General features: G+C 41.8%; 1 protein-coding gene across 2 annotated transcripts in view; it reads left to right on the forward strand.

Annotated features, from left to right (window-relative positions):
* The window catches only part of fbn1 (fibrillin 1), a 64,723-nt gene that overhangs the window by 34,705 nt on the left and 3,775 nt on the right, over positions 1-26,243 (forward strand). For both annotated transcript variants that reach the window (XM_026163582.1, XM_026163585.1), the window contains 29 exons: positions 4,866-4,988; positions 5,208-5,330; positions 5,433-5,558; positions 8,078-8,200; positions 8,403-8,525; positions 8,650-8,817; positions 10,731-10,799; positions 10,912-11,037; positions 11,936-12,058; positions 12,149-12,307; positions 12,402-12,473; positions 12,563-12,688; positions 12,786-12,908; positions 13,657-13,782; positions 13,864-13,980; positions 14,072-14,197; positions 14,293-14,412; positions 14,960-15,085; positions 18,564-18,716; positions 18,839-18,901; positions 18,994-19,113; positions 19,206-19,325; positions 19,408-19,530; positions 20,055-20,186; positions 20,273-20,398; positions 21,013-21,219; positions 23,830-23,955; positions 24,173-24,295; positions 24,785-24,901. In XM_026163582.1, coding sequence (XP_026019367.1) covers positions 4,866-4,988; positions 5,208-5,330; positions 5,433-5,558; positions 8,078-8,200; positions 8,403-8,525; positions 8,650-8,817; positions 10,731-10,799; positions 10,912-11,037; positions 11,936-12,058; positions 12,149-12,307; positions 12,402-12,473; positions 12,563-12,688; positions 12,786-12,908; positions 13,657-13,782; positions 13,864-13,980; positions 14,072-14,197; positions 14,293-14,412; positions 14,960-15,085; positions 18,564-18,716; positions 18,839-18,901; positions 18,994-19,113; positions 19,206-19,325; positions 19,408-19,530; positions 20,055-20,186; positions 20,273-20,398; positions 21,013-21,219; positions 23,830-23,955; positions 24,173-24,295; positions 24,785-24,901 — 3,609 coding nt within the window. The remainder of the gene's footprint in view (positions 1-4,865; positions 4,989-5,207; positions 5,331-5,432; positions 5,559-8,077; positions 8,201-8,402; positions 8,526-8,649; positions 8,818-10,730; positions 10,800-10,911; positions 11,038-11,935; positions 12,059-12,148; positions 12,308-12,401; positions 12,474-12,562; positions 12,689-12,785; positions 12,909-13,656; positions 13,783-13,863; positions 13,981-14,071; positions 14,198-14,292; positions 14,413-14,959; positions 15,086-18,563; positions 18,717-18,838; positions 18,902-18,993; positions 19,114-19,205; positions 19,326-19,407; positions 19,531-20,054; positions 20,187-20,272; positions 20,399-21,012; positions 21,220-23,829; positions 23,956-24,172; positions 24,296-24,784; positions 24,902-26,243) is intronic.

Below are 26,243 nucleotides of genomic sequence, written 5' to 3' on the forward strand. Positions count from 1 at the left end.
CATGCAGCATCGTTAACAGCAGCAGGAGCAGTGAGGTCACCGTCTTCCATCTAATGCATGCATCATTTTGCACCTTTGTTTATTCTTTTGTTGCTCTTTCATTAGGGTCAGTTAAACATTACGTGATGGTTGGAAGAGTTCGGCAGCACGTAATCACCTGTAACGTCTCCAGAACACATAAATACAATGTCTGTCCATCCGCTAGAGTCTTTTGCTAGTTTGGACTCGCCTCTCGTCTAGAAAAAATTAAGTCTTGATTTATGAGGCTACTTAAAAAGTGTGCGGTCGAAGGCTAGTTGTGACTTTGGCCGGTGATTTCTTTTAATCTAACACACTCAGCAGCAGCAGCAGCAGCAGTGCATTTTCTTCAGACGCAAATAAACAGGTTTTTCTGAACTGTTACACCTCCACCTTCTCCACACACACACACACACACACACACACTTGCAAACACATAACTCCTGCTCATTCTAATCCCATTTAAATGTTCATACAGTATTTTCCTTGTTTTCCCCGAGGCTGCAGCAAAAGCAGCCGGTTCTGATTCACAGCTTTGGAATTTCAGCCCCAGACCAGGGAATCGAGATGCTAATTCCTCTCGGACAGGCATGATGTCTTCTTATACACAAGAAACAAAACCTGCTACTCTTTCTTTTGGAAAAAGGTCTCCACCAAATAAAAAAATTCGGACAATGAAATTCACAAAAAATTGGTTGCTATTGTTCAGCTGCCTCATGCGACCTTGTTGGCATGCAGGGACTAAACCTTCTTGTGCGTGTGTGTGTCTGTGTGTGCGAGTGTTAATGAGTGAGCGGTGCTCTTAAGCCCAGATATGATCCAGCTGTTTATGTGGCTCCCACAAGAATTATTTTTGTTTTTATTCCACAACATTGAGAACTCAGGGGCAGGGTGTGAGTATCTTGAGCGTACACTCAAGCACTTTTGCATCTCTACATGTGTATTGGAAAGTTGGGGCCTGGGTGGAGATGTATTGGTAGAGTTTACAAGCATGGAAGCATCTTAAAGGGGTGATCATTATCAGAATTTATGGTCTGTTGTCTTTATCGTCTCTCAGCTAAATGACAAAACAATGAAACAATTCTTGCTTTAACAATGTGTTGAAGCAAGACCATGCAACTTTGACAATAACAAGTTACACTATCTGTCATTTGAAAGTGAGAACTTAGATTCCAAAGAGTCAGTTGGTCAGTTTTTACTACTGCAGCCGAAAGGTCAGATTGGCTATATTTTAATTCCCAATCTAATCGTGTTATTAACCATATATGGTATGACCAGCAGCTTTCGCTGGCTAGTGCTTATTGTTATCAAACTTAACATGAATATGACTTTAAACATGGGCTGCATGCTAGCAAGATGGATGCAGCCACAATTTCAGTTTGTGCTGTTTTCAGTTTGAGTGATAAAGGTTAGATTGGTACTTAGTGCTTTTCTTATTTAACTGAGCACTCAAAATGCTTTTTACTACAAGCCTCATTCACTCAGTCACACACTATTCAATTCAATTTTATTTATACAGCGCCAAATCAGAATAACAGTCGCCTCAAGGAGCTTTATATTGTAAGGTAGACCCTACAATAATACATACAGAGAAAAATCCAACAATCATATGGCCTCCTATGAACAAGCACTTTGGCGACAGTGGGAAGGAAAAACTCCCTTTTAACAGGAAGGAAGCTCTGGGAGAACCAGGCTCAGGGAGGGGCGGGGCCATCTAATTCAACCAGTTGGGTTGATAGAAGGAAGACAGGAAAAAAGACATGCTGTGGAAGAGAGACAGAGATTAATAACACATATTCATACAAACACTTTTTTCTATATAATCACCTTCTCTTAACAGTCACACACACTCATGCTCATGGATGAGGCAAATCGAGATTCAGTAACTTGCTCAAGGAAACTTCAGCACACAGCCTGGAGTAGGCGCAACTAGTCTTCCAGTTGGTACCTCCTGAACCACAGCCACCCCAGGAGCTCCTATGGTTTATGGTTCAAATAGATTTAGAAATTGGGTATAAAATAAATAAGGTGTATCAACTTGAAAAGATGAGAGTATCTCATAGACAGTATCAAAGATGGATTTAACTCCTGTGATTTCATTTATTGGTTTCTGAAGTCGTGTTCTGAAGCCTTGAGAGAAGTATTTCTGCTGTCACTATCTTGGTGAGCAGTAATTTAAAAAAAAATAAAAAAATAAAAGGAAGTTATTGAGAAGTTATTAGGAGTTTCTTTCCACAGGTAATCCTACATTTTAGGAAAATAATCTTTTATTCATTTTTTTTAGTCAAAATCAGTGAGTCCATAATCTCAAGTCTTTAAAGAGGTCAAGATGGAACATTGTTTTCCCTTTAGGACTGGAAATGTTTCTTTTTTCCCCTCAACCACAGGTATCATCGTCTCCTTCAGATAGAGTGCAGGTTTAAGGCACTTCCACATTGGCTTCATTTTCCAACCTGGAAGCTATTTCCATGTTTTGTACAATGACTAAAACTCTGGTTTCGCTTTATGTTTTGGCTTCTTCTGCTCCTGTGCCAGTGTTGATGTGGAGGTTTTTACCCTTCAGCTGTAAAAGGCTCATGGGGAGTTGTCGTCACCCTGCTGGGCGGCTGGCCAACATGAACACCCAAGTTTGTGAATGCGGTACCTTGAGAACGAATGTTACCGCTGGGGTTTCTTTAGATTTATGTGCTTTTGAATGTATAAATGATGGGTTTTGGGTCTAAAAAAGGGAAAATAAGAGTAGAGCTGCATTATTTTTAATGACCAGCAGGGGCAGACTCTCCTAGTTGCAAAAAAGCTTCTGATTGCATAGAAATCTATGAGAAAAAACACCCCCCCGATCATGTGCTCTTTGACTTGGGTAAACACTTTCCCAAAGACTTTATGGGCTCATAACCAATACGATGTAACAGTGGCTCTGTCTTTTGTACTGTGTATGGTCTGACGCAGCTTCAAACAGCCGATGATGGATGGCACTTTTGGCACTGGCACTTCCAGTGTGTGAATGTGTGTGTGAATGGGTGAATGACTGGTTGTGTAAAGCGCTTTGGGGTCCTTAGGGACTTGTAAAGCGCTATACAAATACAGGCCATTTACCATTTACCATTTACCATTCTGCTTTGGCATCATTATTCCACGCTGGCTTTAGTTTAGTTTTAGTTTTTCACGACTCTTATTTTTAACATGATAATATTTGTCTTTGTAAATGATTCCCTTGTACTCTTGCTTTGATTATTTGACTAGTAGATCATGGTGATTAAAACAGTAAAAAGGCTTCAAAAACATGTTAGTGGTGGTACATAAAGTAGAGGCAGATCCTTCAAATGCAGTATTAAGTATTAAGAGAATGCGGCACGTTAATATGGCAAATACATAAATGGTAAATGCTTGACAGTTGTCAAAACATGTTGGAATAAAACGAGACAAGAGGACACTCAGATAAACTGGCAGTCAGGCATGCAAACACACTAACAGCCAGCTAAGCAGCCATGTATAGGCAAATGTGTAATTCGCAACTTTTTTTCATCTGTCAAACACTGTCCTAGTTCATTCAGCCCTCTTTTTTGACCGATGACACGCTTCTCACATGCAGCAATCTTTGTTTGCATTGTGTGTGTATGTGTGTGTGTGCGTGTGTTTGTGTTCTTTCTTTCATCAAAGGCTTGGAGGAGCTGATCATTAGTTTTGCCTGTAATCCAGGGAGATTCGTTTGCCGCAAGCCCTCATATTAACCTTGTAATCAAATGTAATGAAAATATGCCATACCCTGTCCTTAGGAAGACTGTAAACCAGCAGCGCTAATCTCTAATTGACTGTGTCTTGAATTACTACCCTCACAAAGACAGACACACGCAGAGAGGAGTGTGTCTCATTCCCTGATAGGTCGTAAAAAATTGAGTTTTCAGCATGGTTTCCCTTGAAGTACATGAAGGGAACGTGAACTAACTAACTTGTACGCTCTTGCTATTAAAGCTCCACCTCTAGCTCAGGCCTCAGTCTTTGAGTGAGGCTACAGCCACACTCAAAGAGATCCTTATTGGTTCCACCCCACAGGATTTAATCAACTTTTTGGGAAGGGCAGATATTAATAATATTCACTAATTGCTCCCATTAATTTTTATTGCTCATTTATTAGAATCTTGAGTGGCAAACAGTAGGTCTGTACATTCAGAGAATAGATTACCCCGAATATTTCATTGGTTGGGAGATATTATTGTCATGGTTTTGCTGTGAAGGAATGTTTATTTGTAGAGTTGGCACATCACACTTTTACCACATCACATTTAAAGAAATTATGTTTTGGAAAGATTAAATTTCCACACTTGACATCTGGGGCGGTGAGAAACCCAAACATGAACATTAAAGGGGGGGCGGGGGTCGTAATGTGCTGTTCCAGAAGCTTCACATTAGAGGTGCAAAGTCTGTGGGTAAAAGGAGGTATCTTTGCCTAAAATAACCTGCGAGGACTAGTTCAGACGGTGCAGACAGAACAAGGCCTCAGCGTTAGGCCTTCGTTCCACCTCTTAGCCGTTTTACAGCTCTCAGGACACACTTGAATGACGAAAATCCAGAGACCTGCTGCGCTCATTAAACCTTTGTAGCAAGGCCATTAGTATCAGAGATCATGAGAATGCCTCGTTGCCTTGTGCTCTGAAATACAGAGACAGTGAGCCAGAAAGACCTAGCCCTGTCTTCTCCTGCTGCTATCTTTATACAAATCAAACCAAGCATCAACTCACTCTACAGCGCCAAGAACCCAACTGGAATGAGAAAGCAGACCTTAATCATTGGACCATCAGACCTGTGTCTATTTTTCTTTATGTTGTTTCTTGTTCTCTCTTTGTCAGATATCAATGAGTGTGAAATCGGAGCCCATAATTGCGATAGACATGCAACCTGCACCAACACAGCCGGCAGTTTCAAGTGTAGTTGTGCTCCGGGGTGGATTGGCAGTGGTCTCAAATGTACAGGTAAGGCTGATGGCCTGGAATGCGCAAGTAAATAGTAAAAATACATGAACCATCTGAAATGAATGAGCTTGTGTATGAGATGCGCAATTGCGAAAAGCGAACCTGTGCTTTTGGCTATCGTCTTTACTTTGATATTGATTTAATACTGCAAGGCTTATCCTCAATATTTGGATGAATTCGGTTACGTTTGCAGGAATGTAATCGTTTGTTGTGTTTCAGACCTGGATGAATGCTCAAATGGGACACATATGTGCAGCAACAATGCTGACTGTCTCAACACCATGGGCTCTTATCGATGCGTGTGCAAGGATGGATTCTCTGGAGATGGATTCTCTTGCTCAGGTCACACATACAAAATCAGTTTCTTAATCCACACTTCAGCCCTTTAAAAGATCCACGGATGTATTTTGTGCTTACTGACTCTGTGTGGGTGTGTGACTGCAGATAGCGATGAGTGCGCAGAGAACGGCAACCTGTGTGAAAACGGCCACTGTCTGAATCTGCCAGGAGGCTTCCGCTGTGAATGTGACATGGGCTTCATCACCACTGCTGACGGCAAGGCCTGTGAGGGTAAGGCAATACAACACAGACTATCATAGTTCCCAGGATTTGAATGGGTGCCCGCATCCTAAATTATGTTGACAGTTTCAAAAAACAAAACCCAAAAATTGCCCGGTGCTATTTGTTTGTTTTGTTTTCCTGTTTATGGAAATAGCAGATCCAAACAGATGCTGCCTACTAATTATATGGATTTTTGGACATCAAAGAGCACAATATGCTGAGCATTAATGTGATTTAGGCTGTGAGAACATTTCGAAGGACTGACAATAACAGTGGAACTCGCCTTGATTTTCTGTTCACGTTTGCTCGATAATTTAGTGTTTCAACATCACGCTTCTGAAACTTGAAGCACACATCACAGCGTGCGAGCTCGTAACTACGAGATGTTTATCTGACTCAGGAGTGTATATCAGTTGTGCAATTGCTACAATTTGGTTAAAGGTTGTATCTAAGCTTTGTGATGGAGATAAAAATGAACTGAGTGGAAGGAATTCTTTGAAAAAACCGGTCCAAACATTATTTCCTGCTTACAGTGTAATTCCTTGTAGCATAAAAAGGCTACATATTAGAATTGTAATGAAAGGCTGCTCTAAAAACAGTCTTATTCTTAAAATTAGTGCTTGAGATGCACAAGCTGCTTACACAACATACAGCTGTGGACAGAATTTTACTCATCGTAGGCATAAATTGTAATTTTGAGCTTTTGGCGATTTCTTTGAACAGTTCTTTTGCCAGGGTGGAATGATTGTACAGCGTACACCTTTAATGACCCAAGCAAGAATTAGGTGCACAATTTTCAATTTACTTTTTTGTTTTTCTAATACACACAGGGCCAAACTTATACATACAGACCCAAGACCTTATACATAGACCCCCACTAACATGTTGTTAAATGTCTCTTAGCAAGTTGCAACTTGACCAGATGCTTGTCAAAAATTGGAAGAGTTCATTTAAATTGGTTGGCACATTCTTGACTTTTAAATGTAGTCCATATATTTCCGATAAAGAGGAGGTCAGGGCTTTGGGAAAGACATTCCAGAAGCCTAATGTCAGCCTGCTTTAGTCATTCCAAAACCAGTTTGGATTTATGTTCAAGATCATTGTTGTTTTGAAGGATACCATTGTGTCCAACTTTCAACGGTCTAGCTGTTGTAGTCCAGCTTCTTCATTATTCCACCACTTTGTGCAGCATACCAGTACCATTGCTGGCAAAACATCTCCAGAGTATGAGCATTACGCTACCACCACCATGCTTATCAGCTGTTTTCTTAGGTTTGAAGGCCTTTACTCTTCCAAACATACCTCTTACCATTATGGCCAAAAAGCTTAAAGATTTTTCTCCAGAAGGCAGTGACGCTGGTGTTCCAACAGTTTCCAGTTCATGACACACTTGAGCCTGGAAAGTTCCCAGGTTGTTCCTGAAATACTAACCAATTTACAAGTTACAGAAGTGGTGACAAATCAGAATAACTTGCATACAGTTGTTTGAACTGATAATCTTAGAGTCTGCACTTGTTTAGAAATGGCTTCAAGAGACCTTCGCAACTTGTGTAAATCTGCAGTTCTCCCTTTTACATCTTCACTGAATTCCTTGCACTTTCCCATTTTTCTCAGTTTTAAATGAGCAGTGTCAAACAAATGCTTTTTATGCTGGCAACTACCGGAAACTACCGGTTGTATTAAATTACAATCACTAAACAGAAGATAATATGTCAATTTAAAAGACATGGTAGAACCTTCAGCACCACTCATATTTTTTTAAAACCCCTCTGTGGATTAGAGTAAATCCCAAAACAATTTAAACCAGTGAAACCAGTTGTTGGTTTTTAAAGCCATTAAAGATGTGTGTACAGTCATTTCATACTGGAAGAACAAGTTCCATGAAATCATTAAAAGTCCAAAATTACCATGACACTCATGCCAATGATGAATATAAGTCAGCTTCTGACCACAACTGTATAAATTCTGGATTCCTAACCTTCATAATATACTGACATATGATTCAGAGTTGCCATATGTGGGAATCTCAACTGCAGGCTCTTTTTTAAAGATGTTTTGATTGGGATGTATTCCGCTCATTTACTCAAAGTCTGAATAAAATATTAACTTGTTTTTAAGATTTCTTGTAAGCTGCATATGAACACATTTATAACTTGTTGCAGATGAATGCTGAGTGCAGTGATAATGCACTGCAGGATTCAATTGAAAGAGCAGACTGACCTCATTGCACTGATGTGTCAAACATCCTGAAATAACCTGTCCAGTCCTGCCTCCATCAGCTCAGTCGGAGCTGGACAGTAATGACTTGTGCAGAGTGTAATGATGTGGAAGAGCACAATTTCATAACCTTGGCTACAGTTCTGATAGTGTATGTGTGCGTATGTCTGTCTGAGTATGTCTAGAGCTGTCATTCTGTAGCAGAGGTGAGTGGCCTTCACTTCCTAAAGCCCACTGCCAGTTTTCCACCGTGATCTCATGATCCACTAATCACTCACAGCTGGCTCGCTCTTTATCTCTCTTTTTCACAGACATAGACGAATGTACCTTTGCTGACATCTGTGTCAACGGACAGTGCCAGAATATCCCGGGACTTTTCAGATGTAAATGTAGCATTGGTTATGAACTGGACAGAAGTGGAGGCAACTGCACAGGTAAGACTAGTCCAGCTCCCCTCCATGTTCCTGTGTTTAGGCCTCAGCAAACAGGGGAAATATATACAAGTGCAAAAGAAACGCAGCACATGTGTAAAGATAAGAGCTTTCATATTCTGTGATCCATCCAGTTGCTTTTGTATTGGCCAAAAAATTGAAAGCGATCATTTATATATTAAAAAATGTACTTTTTCTTTCTCAGATATCAATGAATGTGCAGACCCGACCATCTGCATTAATGGAGTGTGCGTTAATATCCCTGGAAGCTACCATTGTAACTGCCCACCAGACTTTGAACTCAATCCCACTCGAGTGGGCTGTGTAGGTGAGACTGCAACACTAAACATATTTAAAACTGTTCTTAGCTTGTTCTTTAACTAATTTCAAAGAAAAGGCTTAACCAACATAGCTGAAAATCTGTGCCTGTTTATGCGTGCGTTTGTGTGTAGACACTCGCTCTGGTAGTTGCTTTCGAGATGTTCGTTTGCGAGGAGACGCATCTGAAAATTTGGACTGCTCCAATGAGATTGGAGTTGGCGTCTCCAAAGCGTCCTGTTGCTGCTCCATGGGCAAGGGCTGGGGAAATCCATGTGAATTATGCCCGCCTGTAAACTCAAGTGAGTCATCACATTATCCTTTGTAACCACACATTATGTACTTTTTGTTTTCAGTTCAACTGCGAGGAATGTCTACTCTAGCAAGAAATACTCATGCGTGACGCACCTCCAGGAAGCCACAGCGTCTATAGCCCAAATACAGTGCATAGTTAGCTAACCTTAGCGTCTCTTTTTGGAGCTGATATACTCAGTGACTTGTGATAGTACATGAGAAGGTAATTTATTGCTAGCATTACTTACTTTGATAAAGATTTCCACGATTCAACATTTTTGTTCATTTCAGCTGTAGGAAAGCAACACAAACATCTGAAGAATGATGGCATGATAAAATTGGAACCATGCAGTGGGTTGCATGGGTGCATCACTCAGATATAGTACCTGCTAATTAATATATACAAATAAAATGCTAGGATTTAGGAAGACTTTATCAAGTAGGCTACATTTGTGCATAAACCAATACATGTCATTTGTCAGATAAATTGATTAAAAAGTGTTCCATGAGTCTCCAAATCCATAAGCAGAGCAAAGGTGAAACACACCTCACAGTCAAACTACAGTTATGGGATAAGGCATAAGGGATAGATTAGCTATGGATTGCAACACCATTCTTTGTACCAGGATCTTCTTCTTTCAGCTGCCCCCTTTAGGGGTCACTACAGCAGCTCATCTGCCTCCATCTCACCCTATCCCTAGCATCCTCCTTTGTTATACCAACCCTACATCCATGAAACGTCTCTGTGGTCTTCCTCTTTTCATCCTCCCTGGCAGGTTCATACTCAGCATCCTTTGTCCAGTATCTCCACTATGCCTTACTGCTCAACCTGAGCTGGTCCCTCTGATTTACCATCTTATAAAGCTTCCCTTTCATTCTTGCGGCTATCCTTCTGTCACAAATCATCCCTGACATGGTTTCCACCCTGCGTGCACTCCCTTCTTCACCTCTCTTGTGTACACATTTGTTTGGATGCCTGACCCCAGGTATTAAACTCACCTACCTTCACTACCTCTACTCTACTGCATGTTCACCTTTCCACCTTGCTTCTATTGACTCCTCTTCTCTCTTGTGCATACCTCCACCTCTCCAGGATGTAAACATTTTTATATATGCTCTTACGCTCTTAAGCTTTTGCACCCTGGCTGAAGTGGTCTCTCCTGGAAATGTGATTTTTGACAGTTCCTTGTCGGCTTGACTTTTCACCCTGTATTCTTGTTGGTGGGATGGGTTGGCTTGTTAGCTGTTGGCTGTTTTGAATTGTGGTTTAAAAATTAGATTTGAATGTAGAGGAAAGAAAAAGATTTGGTGTTTATGTTTAATCAATAATCCTGTCAAATCCATCTATTTGCGGCAGGGTAAACAAAACAGACCTTAATTTCCTTAAACCAAACCTTAATTTCCTCAAATTAAGGTTTGTGAATCATATCCAAGATCAAAATATATTAATATACCAGAGTGCATAAGGAGTCTTAAGGTGCAAACTAGCTGCTCTGCTTACATGCAGACTCACATGCTGGCTTCTCTTGCCATGCGATTAGTGTGTTTGCTGTAATTGCTGTTGCTGGTAAAAATGAGACAGCTTTGTGCAACTTATTTGGAAATTGCCAACAGATGTTTCAAAACATTACAGGGAATGACTCATCCTTTTCAGCTCAGGGAACTGTTTGCTTCTGTGACAAGAACAAAACCTTTTTCTTTTCGCTTTGTAATTCTGAGTAGCTGCAGTCATGTCCGGTCCTCTGGGCTCTGTGGCTAACGCTGAGATCACAAAAAGCACGACAGAAAACGAAAGGAAACAAGTGCATGACTAAAAATGGCTTTTTCAAGCACCACGATTCATCGCAATTACTGGCAAATTCTGCTATAACGCACACCCTTGATGCAGGCTTGTAATTCGTTTCTGTGTTTTGTGTTACAGCTCAGTACAAGACTCTGTGTCCTGGAGGGGAAGGCTTCAGACCAAACCCCATCACTGTCATCTTGGAAGGTTGTAGCAACATGCTATTATGCCTTTTTTTGTTTTTGAGGTCGCCCCTGGGTATACTTACAGAAACACCAGCCCACAATGGTGCTGAGTTTTCCCTTTCTCTCTCCCACAGACATCGATGAGTGTCAGGAATTGCCCGGCTTATGCCAGGGAGGACGGTGCATCAACACATTTGGTAGTTTCCACTGTGAATGTTCAAGAGGCTTTGCCCTCAACCTGGACACCAGAGTTTGTGAAGGTATTAAGCACACACATGCACAAATGAACAAACAGGTGACCCATCCGTCTCCAGCTCTGGCCCTGGGACATTTCACTGGGGAGGAAATTGAATCCAGCCGTGGAGATGTTCTTTCAGTGACACATGGAGAGAGAAAGAGAGAGAAAGAAGCACTGGGAGCAAAAAGGCAAAGAAAATATTGGACCCTGTTGTCCCATAGACAACACTGCAGCTCAATAAGTGTCTGCTCTAGTTCCCGTTTGTTGCTAACCCAGCAAAGCTCAGCCAGAATGATGAGACAGCTGAGAGTGCTAACTGTGTCCAGAAGAGCAAGGCTCTGATGTGGTCAACTCTTTCCTTGGGGAAGTACGCAGTGTCCCCTGTAGGCACGCCAGTGATGACGGAGAGAGGAACGAAAGGCGATGAAATAGAAGGCTGTTTAAAAAAGAGAAAAGGGAACAGAGAAAGGAGGAGAGCAGGAGGCTTAATGGGTTGACAGTGACATTTTAACTCAGCCGAAAGCGTGTAATAGACACGCCGGTCCACCGTGCACATTTCACGCTTTGCCCCCCCCCCCCCCCCCCCGTGAAATGCACACACATGCAGTAAGTTGCAGTAACAGCAGAGGGGGATATTTTATTTCAAGCCAACATGAAAATAATCATGGGAAAGTGTTTAATTAGTGTGTTTTTGTTGACCTGAAGTACAAAAGTCTAGCACTGCAAGTCCTCCTTGTTTGTGGTCAATGAACTGTTCAGCTATGAGCTGGGCTCATAGGCATGCTCGTGGCTTTTTAGGAGTAATGCTGATAAAGAATTTAATATATTTAAAGGCGTGGACCAAAATATGTTTCATAGAAGTAGCTGGCACCTTTACTGAAGGAATGTTTTTTCCCCCGTGCTGCTCTCTCTGTGTACAGATGTCAATGAGTGTGAACGGCCAGGCATCTGTGGCCCCGGCCAGTGCTACAACACCATCGGGAACTACACCTGCATCTGCCCTGTGGATTACATGCAGGTCAACGGAGGGAACAACTGCATGGGTAGGTAGGCTTGCTGGGTTTTCACGATTGTCGCTGTCGTATTTAGGGTTACCTGCAACTCTGCATTTCTCACAAACGCACCACACACAGACATGAGGAAGAGCTACTGCTACAGGAACTTTTACTCTGACAACGGAACGTGCGACGGCGAGCTAAACTTCAACATGACCAAAAAGATGTGCTGCTGCTCCTACAACATCGGCCGTGCGTGGAACAAACCCTGCGAACAGTGCCCCGTGCCCAGCAGCGGTGAGGTCTAGGACAGTAGAGTAAATACGTAGTATATACCAGCACGCGGAAGTGGCGATGAACTCGTATAAACTCGTGCCTCCTGTCCATTCAGATGAGTTTGCGATCCTGTGTGGCAGCGAGAGACCGGGATATTACATCGACATCACCACTGGACAGATTATTGGTAAAGATTTTCACACTGAAACGCTTACGCGATGAGGAGGAACGCTTCTCTTTTCTCACGCCGCCGTTGGTCTCTCGTTCATTTGACAGACATCGATGAGTGCAGGGAAATTCCGGGAATCTGTGAGAATGGAGTGTGCATCAACATGATCGGCAGCTTCAGGTGCGAGTGCCCCATTGGCTTCATCTACAACGACAAGCTGCTGATTTGTGAAGGTGACGTTTGCAGTCTGCTGTAGAATCCCTGTGTTTTACTTTGGTCTTTTTATATTTATGCCTGCTGTATGAACATCTCTGTCCCTCTTGTTGTCAGATATTGATGAGTGTCAGAATGGACCGGTGTGCCAGCAAAATGCAGACTGTCTGAACTTGCCAGGAAGCTACCGATGCGAGTGTAAAGCTGGGTACCGCTTCACTCCCACTGGGCAATGTCTTGGTAAGGATGTGCTGGTTATTAGCTAAAAATGTTTGCGGTATCAGCGGCACTCGAATTACACTGCAGTTGTATAATCAGCCTCCAGTTTAGTCGTCTCCTGTAATGGCATAAAATGGAGACAAAATTAGTGGACAGATGGATAGAATGATAGAAAACATTAGCCAAAAAAGAGCAGCCAGAAATCCCTCTGTCATTCCCTTGAGAAAGATGCTAACTTCACAGGGTCTTTCTGTGGCCTCACGCTAACGCTGTCTCACTTCTTCCAGCTTTATCAAATGCGGTTATGCGAAACTCTTTGAAGTGCACATTCTGGCCAGTTATTTGCCAGAGATAAAGCACACAAAGAGGCAGCACAGTTACAGTCAGCCTGAGACTGAATTCTTCATGGTGGGCTTGTTATTAAGGAGGAGAGAATGTGAAGCAGGTGTTGAGCTGCTGAACATGTGCTACAGCATATCTAAATCATGTTGCTGTCAGTCTGGAGAGTCCTAAACGATAAGTGAATGTTATGCCGGCATCCTGCTTTTCATGCAAGTCCTAACACCCAGACACGCTCAGGCTGCACTTGATGATGTTACACTGGCCTCATGCAGTCTAATTATTGAGTTATAGTGCAAAAGAATGTTTGGTCAGTTTCATGTATTATGAAGAAATATATGAATTTTAATAACTGTTTGAGGATAAAATATCTAAATACTATTTGAATATGGATTCAAAGTGTGACATTTGTTTTTCTCTTTTGTCTCAGACCGTAACGAGTGCGACGAGAACCCCGGTATATGCAATCCAGGCCATTGCATTGACACACTGGGGAGCTATCGCTGCGTCTGCCCCAATGGCTTCAAAGCAACTCGGGACCTGTCGATGTGTGTCGGTAAGCGGTGCTACTTCCCATCAGTCTCACCGGTGTTCCTCTGCCAGGTGATAAAACTGTGACGCTGCTCTCTGGTTTCAGACGTGGACGAGTGTGAGAGACAGCCCTGTGGAAACGGGACCTGCAAGAACACCGTAGGCTCCTACAACTGTCTCTGCTATCCTGGCTTTCAAAACTCGCACAACAGCGACTGCATAGGTGCGTGTGTGGACGTGAGTAAAGAAAAAGTGAAAAAGAAGAAGAGCCATAGCATCTGTGTTAACTGTTGTGTTGCCTGTGTGCCGAGCAGATGTCGATGAGTGTGCGACGCAGAGGGGCTTGTGTCGAAACGGGCAGTGTGTCAACACAGTGGGCACATTCCTCTGTGTGTGCAATGATGGCTATGAGCTCACTTTAGACGGCAGACTGTGTGGAGGTAAGGAAATGCTGTTTGTCCTTTTTTGATATTGATCTAATTATGATATAGATATGTTCTATAATATGTACATTTATATCATCCCTTTTCTTCAGATATTAATGAATGTGCAGTGAATCCAGGCACATGTGGTGCAGGAACTTGCCTGAATTTGGATGGTTCTTACAGGTGTATCTGCCCACCTGGCTACCACCTTCATGAGGAAACCTGTGAAGGTAGAGCGTCATAAATCCCATTCATTCCGTGTTGTGGTTAAAAAAAAACTGAGAGGTGAAAAACAAGAATTACTGAAGCAAAAAAAATGCACATAGAGGTGAATTTCTGCTAACATCTAACTTAGACTAGCTTAGATCAGCTCTACTGGAGTGCACCAGAGGAGGGGAAGCTTCGTCAGACCCCCTTTTTCTTCCTTTCACATGTGAGAATAAGGCTGAGCCAAAAAACATGGATTGTTTGTATAGCGGGGCTGATGAGGAGATATTCCGGAGACTTCAATACATTCCTGCTTTGTGCTGAGTTCCTAGACGAAGGGAGGAACAGCTATGAATTCTCAGCATCAGAAGCAGCCACAGCAGCTGGTTATTGTGATAAGTGAACATGTAACAGTGAGGCAACTGCCTTCGTGCAATTATTCACGTGCGAGATTACACTGACATTTAGATGTGCAGTGACATACTGGAAACTGGAATGCTTCTAATGGTTTAAACAACTGGAAATGTCATTTAATGAGGTTCACAATGTTGTTTCTCTCTTTTATGTCAGACACCGATGAGTGCGCCCAGTCACCTGAGATCTGTCAGTATGGAACCTGCTCTAACACTCAAGGAAGCTTCACCTGCTTGTGCCCTGAAGGCTTCCAGCTCTCTGCGTCTGGACGGAGATGTATAGGTAACTGTGTGTGCATGTGTGGGAGTGAGAAGGATGGGAAAAGAAGCTATAGCACGCAATTATAGCACGCGTTTGCTTTTACAGTGAAAAGTGAGCACTAGTGGAGACTAAGCAGCAGCCAGTGGTGTCCGGCTTTTCCTGCTCTTTCATGATAGCACACTGTGTTCCAGCTGGTTCTGCTGCTGCTGCCTCAACAAGGCCAAGGGTGGCTCTGAACAGATCACTTTTCCATTTCCTCACTTGTGTGTGTGTGTTTATACAGTATATGTGTGTATTTTGGATTGGGTGGGGGTGCGCTGAGTCCTCTGCTAGGGAGTTCCCTCTCCAAACACTGAAGTGATGACATCACCAGAAGCGTTCGACTGAAGGTTAGGGGATAAACAGGAGGAGTTTGGTGGAAAGTGAGTAACACTGGCAGTAAATTAGTTTGTGGTTTGTGTGTATTACTGAGAAAACACTGATGATGGTGAGATTTCCAAAATGCACGTATAGTTTCTATAGCTGCATAACCCAAAACAGCCCTTTAACACATTGAGGAATAACATTGTTTTATTTTAGATTATACTCTTCATAATTTAGCAGACTGGAATAGATGTACATATTTAGATTTGACCGCAAAGCCTAAATTTATTTGTGCTAACCGCTCTCCTCCGTGACATCTGTATTTTACATGAATGCTACAATAATGAATGAAGACGTAGTTCTCGGCCACAAAAGGGATTATGGCATTATGCAATATAGTGTTAAAGCAGCACAAGTTAAGAAGAGTTATGTAGCCTGTGTATGCAATAGCAGAGAGAGTACTGACGGGGACAAGAACGAGTAGAAAGTTAAATCTAAAAACAAGTTTAAAATCCTTCTACTCACATCCAAAAACTTTCCTTTTTGATAAAGCTTTTAGGGTCAGGTGACCCTGAACTAGCTCCCTTTGATAGGCTGCAGTCGGCCTAGGTTGCTGGGGGGCTTCCCGTGATGCACCGAGTGTTTCTTTTTCACTCACTATTTGTTTTCAAACTCCGCTTTGACTTCAATAATTATTTGTTATTAATCTCTAGCTCTCTTCCACAGTGTGTCTTTTTCCTGGCTCCCTCCCCTCACCCTAACCCATCGTGGCAGATGGCTGCCCCTCCCTGATCCTGGTTCTGTCGGGAGGTTTCTTCCTGTCAAAAGGAGTTTCTCTTTCCCACTGTTGCCAAGGGGGTCGTCTGATTGTTTGGGTTTTCTCTGTATTATTTTAGCGATTATCTTGCAGCATAGAGCGACTTGAGGTGACTGTTGTTGTGATTTTGTGCATCGCTGATGGTCACTGAGGTTCTTTGACATCAATGATTTATTAGTGATCACTGTCACTGTGCTCTGTGCAGTTCTAAATTTAATCTGTATGTATAATCATTTGTGACAGATATTGTGACAGCATAGGTGCCACAGTGATGCTTTTGATGTCATTCCCATTGGCGTCTATTGATTGCCTGGAAACAGGGAAAGAAAATGAGGCCACCCATCAAAACAAACTCAGCTTCAGCACTGCAGTTAGTAACATTCCCAGAAATGAGCCTCACAAGTTTAAAGTGGCTTGAAAGAACAAATGTCGAGATAGTGTGAAGGATATCAGCAGTTTCTCTATTAGCAGGATGTTTGTTTAACATTCTTTGGTAACAGAATCATTCACAAAATGCAGATATGCGGTGAAGAAAGAGGCTGTGAATTTCATGTTTTTTCTGGCGTCGCAATAATCGATACTGGTAGGAAAACAAAGAGAGAATAGGAGGGTGATGACACGCATGATTAGTCCTTGGATGGAACCATTTCAGTGATTAGGGGAGTTGCATTTGCAGTATTTGGTATGTGTCTTAACCACTTGGCCACCAGCGCTCGCCAATTAATGATACGTTTTAAATTATAATGCTTCAGTGGTTTTGCAAATGAACATAATTATAACTATTAAATATTTGTCACCACACTTCAGATCGTTGTCCCTGCTGTCATTGTTAGCCAAGAGTTGATTCATTTAAAAGCTTTTTTTTTTTTTTTTATCAGGCGACTCTCTTGTTTATTTAGAAAATTTCTTTATTTCACAATTTTCCTTTTATAAAATGCAAAATATGAAGGAGATATGCACTTGGAGATTCCAATGCACCCGTGCATATGTGTACATATACTTGCAAGGGGCTGTGCACAGAGCTCCATCAATCTCTTTCGCAGAGAGGCTGACAAATCCGTTTCATGGAGGAAAGTAATGTGACACTCTTTGACATTCTCCTCACAGCACCAGGTGTTCATGTATGTGATCTTTGCTCCTGAGCCAGGTGTGTGAGTGATCTATGGTGGTCAGAAAGCTTATTTGTGTTGAGTTCACTGAAGGCCATTGTTAGCAGGAGAGCGAAACCATATGCTTCCTATTACAAGTAAGGGGCTGCTTAGTCCTGGAGTAACCAGACACACACAGATTGGTGAGTGGAAATAATTATGCAACTTCAGTCTGTACAATTAAAAAATGGTTGAAAACAAGAACACTTTTTCTCATATCGAGGTCCTGTTTTGTACACTGACGTAATAATCAAGTCGCAGGTACAAGCACTACGTAAGACTTTACAGCTTTTACATTGTGGCCGCAGAATACATAATACTACAGCTGTTTCTAATTCTGAACCTTTAACATGGTTGTTGTTTAGGGGCCCGAAATGAAGCTTCCTTCTTTTTCATTTTCTTCTTCGTATTTTTCATGTAAAAACGTAGGATTCTGCCACATTGATTAGGAATAGTTTCTTCATTCTTTTGTGTTAGTTTCATGTCTTGCCCTTGAGCACTCTGGCACCACCAATTGCTCAAGCTCAGACCATTTATGCGCGTAACTTTTGAACCTCATGACTGATTGTTTTCCAAACTTTTCCCGAAATGTCACGGATGATTTTCGGACTAAGCCTGCTCATTATTCATTCATGTGGATTTTTGATTCTCAAGCTCTTTTGTCTGTTACAGCCAATTGTTTGTGGCAAAGCTTCCAGAAAATGAAAGGAGACTGAAACCAACAACAGAAACAAACAATCAGGAAGATGGTGATCACAGTGATTAACTTGCCATAACGACTCAAGACCCCAGTTTGAGAAAGCACGAAAAAATTTGAGTTGTTTGAAAAAACAGAGTTTTGTCATATTTGCCTTAATCAAATAATCTTTGTGCCTGGGAATCTTCTTCTTCAGGCTGAGGCTATAGTGAACCAACCAGCTATGGATTTACTGATTTATTGAATTATTCAGAGGCAACAAACTTTTCTTACAATCTTTACGGTTGTCAAATAGTTTCTCGAGTTATCTGAAAGGTTTTAGATTTTCAGAACCAGTTGTCCTCTGCCAAAACAAGCCAGACAGGATCCTGACTTGATATAGATTATCTTGACGACATTGCGCTTCTAGATATTTCATCCATCTGTTTATCACCATTCACTGTTCTTGCCTTCTCTATGTGTGTTATCCCATAGATGTCCGTGTGAACTACTGCTATACCAAGTTTGAAAATGGGCGCTGTCAGGCTCCAAAACCTCAAAACACTACCAAGGAAGTGTGCTGTTGCATCGGCATGCCAGGTCAAGGCTGGGGAGACCCCTGTGAAATCTGCCCCATCAAAGGACAGGGTGTGTATTCTACACATAAAACAGACACTGCTGCGCAAAACACATAGATGTGAGAAACCGCTCATATTCATGTAAGCTCATGATCAAAACGTTTGATGACTTTTGACATCTGACGGTTCCAGAGGGGTATCGCGATCTCTGCCCTAACGAGGGATATCAACGTGGGCCAGATGAACATCCAAAAGGTAAATAGGCTGATAATAAATCTGCATTTTTCAATATCTCTGTTATGGTTGTGGCATTTAATTTCAATCTGTGTTGACATTTCTGATTGTAGATATTGATGAATGCATCAATAATCCTTGTGTTAATGGCCAGTGCATTAACACGGACGGCTCTTTCCGCTGTGAATGTCCCATGGGATACCGCCTTGACATTAGTGGAGTCAGATGTGAAGGTCAGTCAGGTCATTTTCTTTTTTCTTATCCTCCTGATTGCTCTTTTAGTCATTCTGAGTCGCTTTTTTCGTTTTTTTTTTCTTCAACACAGACACTAATGAGTGCGACATTGGAAATCCCTGTGGAAACGGCACATGCACTAATGTTATTGGGGGATTTGAGTGTGCGTGCGATGACGGCTTTGAGCCTGGGCCAATGATGACCTGCGAAGGTATCCGAAGCTGTATCTGAGCCCCCGTTTAGGTCATGGGTGTCTTAATGTGTAACTTGTGGTTTTTCTGTTTCCGGTCCAGACATCAACGAGTGCGCCCAGAATCCTCTGCTGTGCGCCTTCCGCTGTGTTAATGTAGTGGGTTCGTACGAGTGTAAATGCCCAACAGGCTACGTGCTGCGGGAGGACAGGAGGATGTGTAAAGGTATAACAGTAAAATGACTCACCCGTGTAGTCAGAGTTCGCAGGTCCATTAACGGGAAAGCTCTGGTAGAAATTCTCACAAAAAGCCATGCCAGCACCTTCCATAAAGTTACATAACGCACTCTCGCACTGTTTCTGTGAGATCCTCAAGGGTTCTCTGTCTGGGATGAACTTAAATCACTCTGACAACTGTAACCCACCGAGTCTCTGTTTACACCTCTGATCTCTCATATACCTCGCACGCCATAGCAACAGTTGTATTTGGAGGGAAGTGGTGAGTCAGGAGGAACATGTCAGTGTCTATAACGTCACTGTTTACATTACAGCTCCAAACAGACCACCAACTACCCCACTACAACCCTGTTATCAATCCAGAGCTCAGTGTTGGATTTAGTGGTTAGATTAAACTCTGGCATACTTTGTCTGAGTGTCTGTGTTACGTTACCTGTTGCACAGGCATGAATGCACGTGGGCTTCTTGAGGCTTTTGCATCCACTTACTCTTACTATGGTGTTTGTCTTCCAGACCAAGATGAGTGTGCAGATGGTATAGATGACTGTGACAGCAGAGGCATGACCTGCAAGAACCTGATTGGTACATATATATGTATCTGTGCACCTGGATACACACGGCTGCCCAGTGGAGAGGGCTGCATGGGTAATTATCATGGTGTCGTAGGTGGTTTTACCTTGAGTACATTTAATATAGTATGCCTCTTTACACTGTGTGTCTGTCTGCTTTAGATCTGAATGAGTGCACGGCCAAACCGGGTATCTGTAAGAACGGCCGTTGTGAGAACACTGTCGGAAGTTACCGATGCAGATGTGACCAAGGATTCATTCCCAACCCCACTCAGACAGAATGTATTGGTATGTACACTGTCATCACTTTAAAAAGGCTGTAAGGTTATCATCAGAAGAGAACCCCTTTATCTTTAATTTGCTGCCAGATAGATGAGATTAGGAGTACATAATTAAAACAAGTGTTTGCAGTGTCTAGCCACAGAGACAGTAATTGATTAAAAATCATCCATGCTACTTAATAGTTTAACAATATAAATAATTTAGACATTAATGTGCTGTATGTGTTTTGGAAGAACAGATGCTGAAGCTGAATTTAATGCTTCCATGGGAATTGAACTTTACCATGATGGTATCCAAATCTTCCTAAAATAAACAAGGGTCTGTTACTATCAGCAGAGGAGGAAGCAAGGAAATACTGCTCAAAGCCTTTCCTCCTAGTCTAAATATATAGTATAGCTCTGGATAGCTGTTATGTGTTGAGCATGGTGAGAAAACCTCCAGTGGGACTTTGTAACTGTATGGCTATCTTCCTCCTTACAGACAGTAGTGATATAGCAGTGTGGCTTATCTATTTATGTCTGCTGTGTGAGGCCAGGCCCTGTCTGGGTGGTTTGGTCTGCTTGCTGTTATTGTCTCGCTCTCACGATCCTTTCTGTGTGTGTGTCTCTCTCACCCTGCAGATAACCGTGAAGGCGTCTGCTTCACCGAGGTTCTGACCACTCTGTGTCAGATGACTTCTACTAACAGGGTCCCAGTGACCAAGTCGGAGTGTTGCTGTGATGGGGGCAGAGGATGGGGTAACAACTGTGAGCTCTGTCCCCTGCCAGGGACGACCCAGTACAAGAAGATGTGTCCTCTGGGACCTGGGTACACCACTGATGGAAGAGGTAGCTTAATGAGTATTTAGTAATCCACATTTATCCACAGTTTATGTTGGCAACCACCTATCAGTCACAATGGACATGGGCTTAAGAAAGCTTAACTTTGAGTCTTAATACAATCTAAACAAGTAGATTATCACTAAATTCACACCCCATTCAGTGAGCACAGAGTAGAAAATTATCTATGACAGATTCTTTTTTTTGTACCAGGTGCTGTGTGTGTGTGTGTGTGTGTGTGTGTGTGTGTGTGTGTGTGTGTGTGTGTGTGTGTGTTTTCCCCCAATTCTAATTTTAGGCATTTTAACACAAGACAAAGGGGACTGACTCCATTTTGCAGCCTCAAATGGTCTAACAGAGGAACTTTTTGACACTTTGACTCAGTTTTTCAGTCCAGAGAAAATAGTGATCAAACATCAATCGATGAAAATAAATACTATGTATCTTTTTATCTGCTTTTGCATTAAGTATCCCTGTTGGTGTGAGTATATGCCAGCAGGCAGTTCCTCCCTCACTGAACTCCCTTGACATTACAAGGCACAAAAGCAGCATTATTTTAATCATTCCCTATATGTCTGTATTTGGTCAATACAGATAACAATGACAAGGTCAGTGATCATTGTTTCTAAGTTATAAGGCTTTCTGTCAATTTTCAACCAGTAAATTGTGAACTTGGCCTTGACGACCTTGGTGGTTGTAAGCCAAATTTTAATAGACTGTTAACATGATCCCATTCTACACTCCTACAAGTTTTATCAGAAGTCATTCAAAACTTTTCAAGCTATCGTGTTTACAGACATAAAAAATTACACACACGCACTCAAACTAGAGATGGCACGATACCACTTTTTTATGTCCGATACCGATACCGATATCATAAATTTGGATATCTGCCGGTACCGATATGAATAGTGTGTTTTTTAATCAATAAAACTGTTTTTTTTTTATATATTGCTGCATTTTGTGTAAGTTCATACTCAAGTTTAAATAAACAACAACACTAAAGCTATTCTGTTATACCTGTATGTAAAAATACACTGCACCCAAAATATTTCATAGTTCAGCAATACTGAACAATCTAATAAACTTAAACCTACTTTATCCTCCCTATTCTGGTGTTTTAAATAGTACTTAGAAGAAATATTAAGCAACCTAACTAATAGGGTTGTAAACTCCCAACAAAAAAAAAATAGGGAACCACCCCCCACCCCCCACGTCATGATGCTTAATCGGCGTAATCAGCTTTAATTTGATGCAGTGTGGTAAAAAAATGCACAGAAATAAATTTATTTTCAAGAATAATTAAATAGATTCAACATCTTTCTTCAACAGAACTGCAGACTGCACAGATGGTACCTTCCCAAAGGAAAAAGTAGTATAGCTTACTAGGGTATATTAGACTTAACAGTTACTATATACAGTAATGGACTTCTATACATTTTACTTCAGATTAAAACTTTGGGTGTAAGATTCAGATAATTATTTATTAAAAGCTAGACATTTAAAATGAGAATAAGAAAAAAAGTATGTCTTTGTGCCCCCTTTTCCCTGTTAATGCCCTATCGGCCCCCCTGGTTAAACTTTGCTAGATCCGCCCCTGCACAGTTACCAGCCGTCAGCTACGTAGAAAAAGATCCTCGAGTAGAAAGTAATATTAAATAAATTCTAACAACAGCTTATCAAGGTTAAACGTGCTGCTGTTGCTCAGCCGCTGGTTTCCTCTTTCTGGCACGAAGTGGGCGATGAACGAACAAGAGAGACGGACTCGCGACAGAAAAGCCGATCAGCTGATCATTAATCAGTTTCACGATTGAAGTAGCAGCTGGAGAGGGAGGGAGAGAGAAGAGGCAGTCGCTCCATATATCGGTTGTTAAGCTTAACGCTGGAATGCTTTACAAACATTCAGAGATGAACTTCTACACTTGCTTTACTTCTCTCTGGGATCACTTCCTTGGAGATGAAATGCTAGTTTGGTAGCGAGGCTACAAATACACACAGCCGCTCTATCACGTGAGCACACTGCTCCGACGTGCTACGGTTATGAGCCGAGTTACGCCATGTCGCAAGTTTTGTGAGGTGCTTTTTTAAAAATATTTAATGGATCAGATTACAATTTTTATTTCTCGCCAATATCCGATCCAGTAATTTACGTCAGTATCGGACCGATACCGATATGTAATATCGGATTGGTCCATCTCTAACTCAAACGCTGCAAAATAGTGCAAAAAACACAATACGGGACACAATACGATGAGTTGAGGCCCTAAAAATGGGGCCAGTGATAAATTTTTCTAAAACTGCCATTGCGTGTATGTAAACCAGAAACCAGACAATTATGAGTAGTGAAGGTTAAATAATATAAGATGGTTGTTGTTATCTGTGTTGACATCACTTGCAAAGCATTAACTTTTTTTCTGGTTAACAAAATTTGTAAGATCAGTGATTTTATACCCGAAATACATTTTTTAATTGATGGTGCATAAAAGAACGCATAACAGATATTTCCTCCAACTTTTGTGGAACTATTCGGTCTTTTGATATGTAATTATTGTCAAAATCTGAAAGAAACCAAATCTTGAACTAACTTGAAGTAAGCTGGCGTTTCTCATTTCTGTCCAGATATCGATGAGTGCCGTGTGATGGGGAACTTGTGCAGGAATGGTCAGTGTATCAACAGTCTGGGCTCCTACAGTTGCATCTGCAAACCTGGCTACACTGCTGACATCACTGGCACGCAGTGTGTGGGTAAGGCTTAAATTCACCTCCAGTGTTTACACAGAATTGAAACCTCTCGTTCTCATTCCTGCTGTCTAGTAAAGAACCCAAACTATGTGGGTGGACTTCCCACACCACTCCTATGAAAAATGCAGCTCGGGTCTGTCTTTCTCATGATCTCTGTTTATGGAATTTCTGGCTACAGGATCTGTTTCTTTATTTTGAATCATTCTGCCTCTCCCTCTAGATGTGGATGAGTGCATACAGGCACCAAAGCCTTGTAACTTTATCTGTAAGAACACGGAGGGAGGGTACCTCTGTTCCTGCCCCCGAGGATACATCCTTCAGGAGGATGGAAAGAGCTGCAGAGGTAACTTGCACAAGCACCAAAAGAAGCCCGCAATTAAGCCCAATGGTTGTCACATCACTTGAGTTCAGCGATTTTCATGCTTGATTTAGTTTCCAGGTTGGAGCTGCTACATTCTGCGTTCTGCTTGCTGTCCTAAGATGCTCAATTTTAAATGCTCACTGCAAGTGTGCCCTTTGCCTTTGACACAGTGCATCTCTCTGTATCTGTGTTTATCAGGCGTGTTTATACGCCTAAACAAATAGTGCTCATAGTGTTCTTTATTTACCATAGTTTTAGCTTCCCCCTCTACAGTACCCCTCTATGTTTCCGGTGTCTAGTTCATTTGTAGGTCAGTGACTCTAGAAGGACTGGAATTTGCTTGAAAAAGAGCAGTCCACATACAGTAGAGCAAGTAGTAGTCTTAGATGACTGCGACCCCTGTATCTTAACTATGAAGTATGAAATAGGTTCAGTTGGGAAATTCATTCTTTATGTTGTTCTTGTTTACAGATCTGGATGAGTGTTCGACCAAACAGCACAACTGTCAGTTCTTATGCGTCAACACCATCGGTGGCTTCACCTGCAAATGTCCTGCTGGCTTCACCCAGCATCACACTGCCTGCATTGGTAAAAACACATATACAGTCTACACAGTCGTATACAACATCCGGTGATTTTTTCCCTTTAAATTCTGAATTGTCTTTAATCAAACTGCCTGTGTAGTCTGAATAGGATTTCACACAGACTGTTGGTCTTTTCAAAGAAGAATTTTTTAAAGTGTCATCCTGCCCAGCTCATAATAGACACGGGAAGCACTGTTTTGTCTATTTCTTTATATACCCATTAAATGTTAATGGACTCTGGCGGATATCACACTGATCTTATTAGGCCAGTCTGGTTTGTAGTCATGGCAGCTTAACAATGCTTGTTATGGAACATTGCAGTAGATCGCCATGACAACTCCAAGCCTTTTTTCCAGACCATAAAACGGCACCCGAGACCTCACATCAAATCAGTGTCAGGGAATCCTCGGGTTTGGCTTTTTTTAGAGTGTAACCCAAATGGCACACAGCAGGTGTGGATGTGCTGTTAGTCTACGAGCAATGAGCTGGGAAAAACATGACTGTGACGTAAAGCTGTTGTTCCAGTCATACTATGATCGCTGTTTGCCAATATTTAAGAGAAAGTGGTACAAAATGAACCTCTGAGTCATAGGAGGATAGTGTCATTTGGCTGTAGATTCCAAATATGCTTCAAAGTTGACCTAAATTGTTTTTCCTTATTTCAGTCATATGTGTGATTCACTAAGGTGGATGCTCATCAAACAAGCTGTTCAGTGGGGAAAGTAGTGGCCGTTTCCAGACATATTATAGATGCTACTCTTCTTCTCTCCCCAGCACATCTATTTTGTGCATGTCCAGCACCATCATTTTTTTTGTTCTTCAACTCTGCTAGACTAGCTTGTGTCATTTCACGTGTCGACACAATCTTTGTTTTAAATGACCCCTCTTTCAATCAATCCATTTTGATCCTTTCCCTTTAAGCCATCTTTCCTGTAATTGGCTGCCCCTCATAAACAGTGGGTGGGTGTGTCTGCTATAATCACCGACCAAATTAAGAATATCCAATGTCCTTGACATCTTACAGAAACAAGAGTAAATAAAACAGTTTGAGCATTTACTAACATGCGGTTTGCTTGTACATGCACAGATTTTATTATGTGAATCTCTACCCGTGTTTAGCATGAATCCACAACTGTAATACTTTACATCCACTGACACCAGTAAGGAAAATCATAACGTGTCCACTTTAAATCAGCTTTGAAACCCATAGTTGGGTTGCCTGGGGACAAAGTAGACTATCCTGCTGTGCTTTAGCATTATGTCCCACGCACTGATTGTTTCTTCAAATGGAAAGCTAAACTGCAAACGTGTTAGCAGTCTTTCTAAATCTCAACCAACTGTGAAAA

The sequence above is a fragment of the Astatotilapia calliptera genome, chromosome 1, assembly GCF_900246225.1.
Source record: "Astatotilapia calliptera chromosome 1, fAstCal1.2, whole genome shotgun sequence".
Lineage (NCBI taxonomy): Eukaryota > Metazoa > Chordata > Actinopteri > Cichliformes > Cichlidae > Astatotilapia > Astatotilapia calliptera.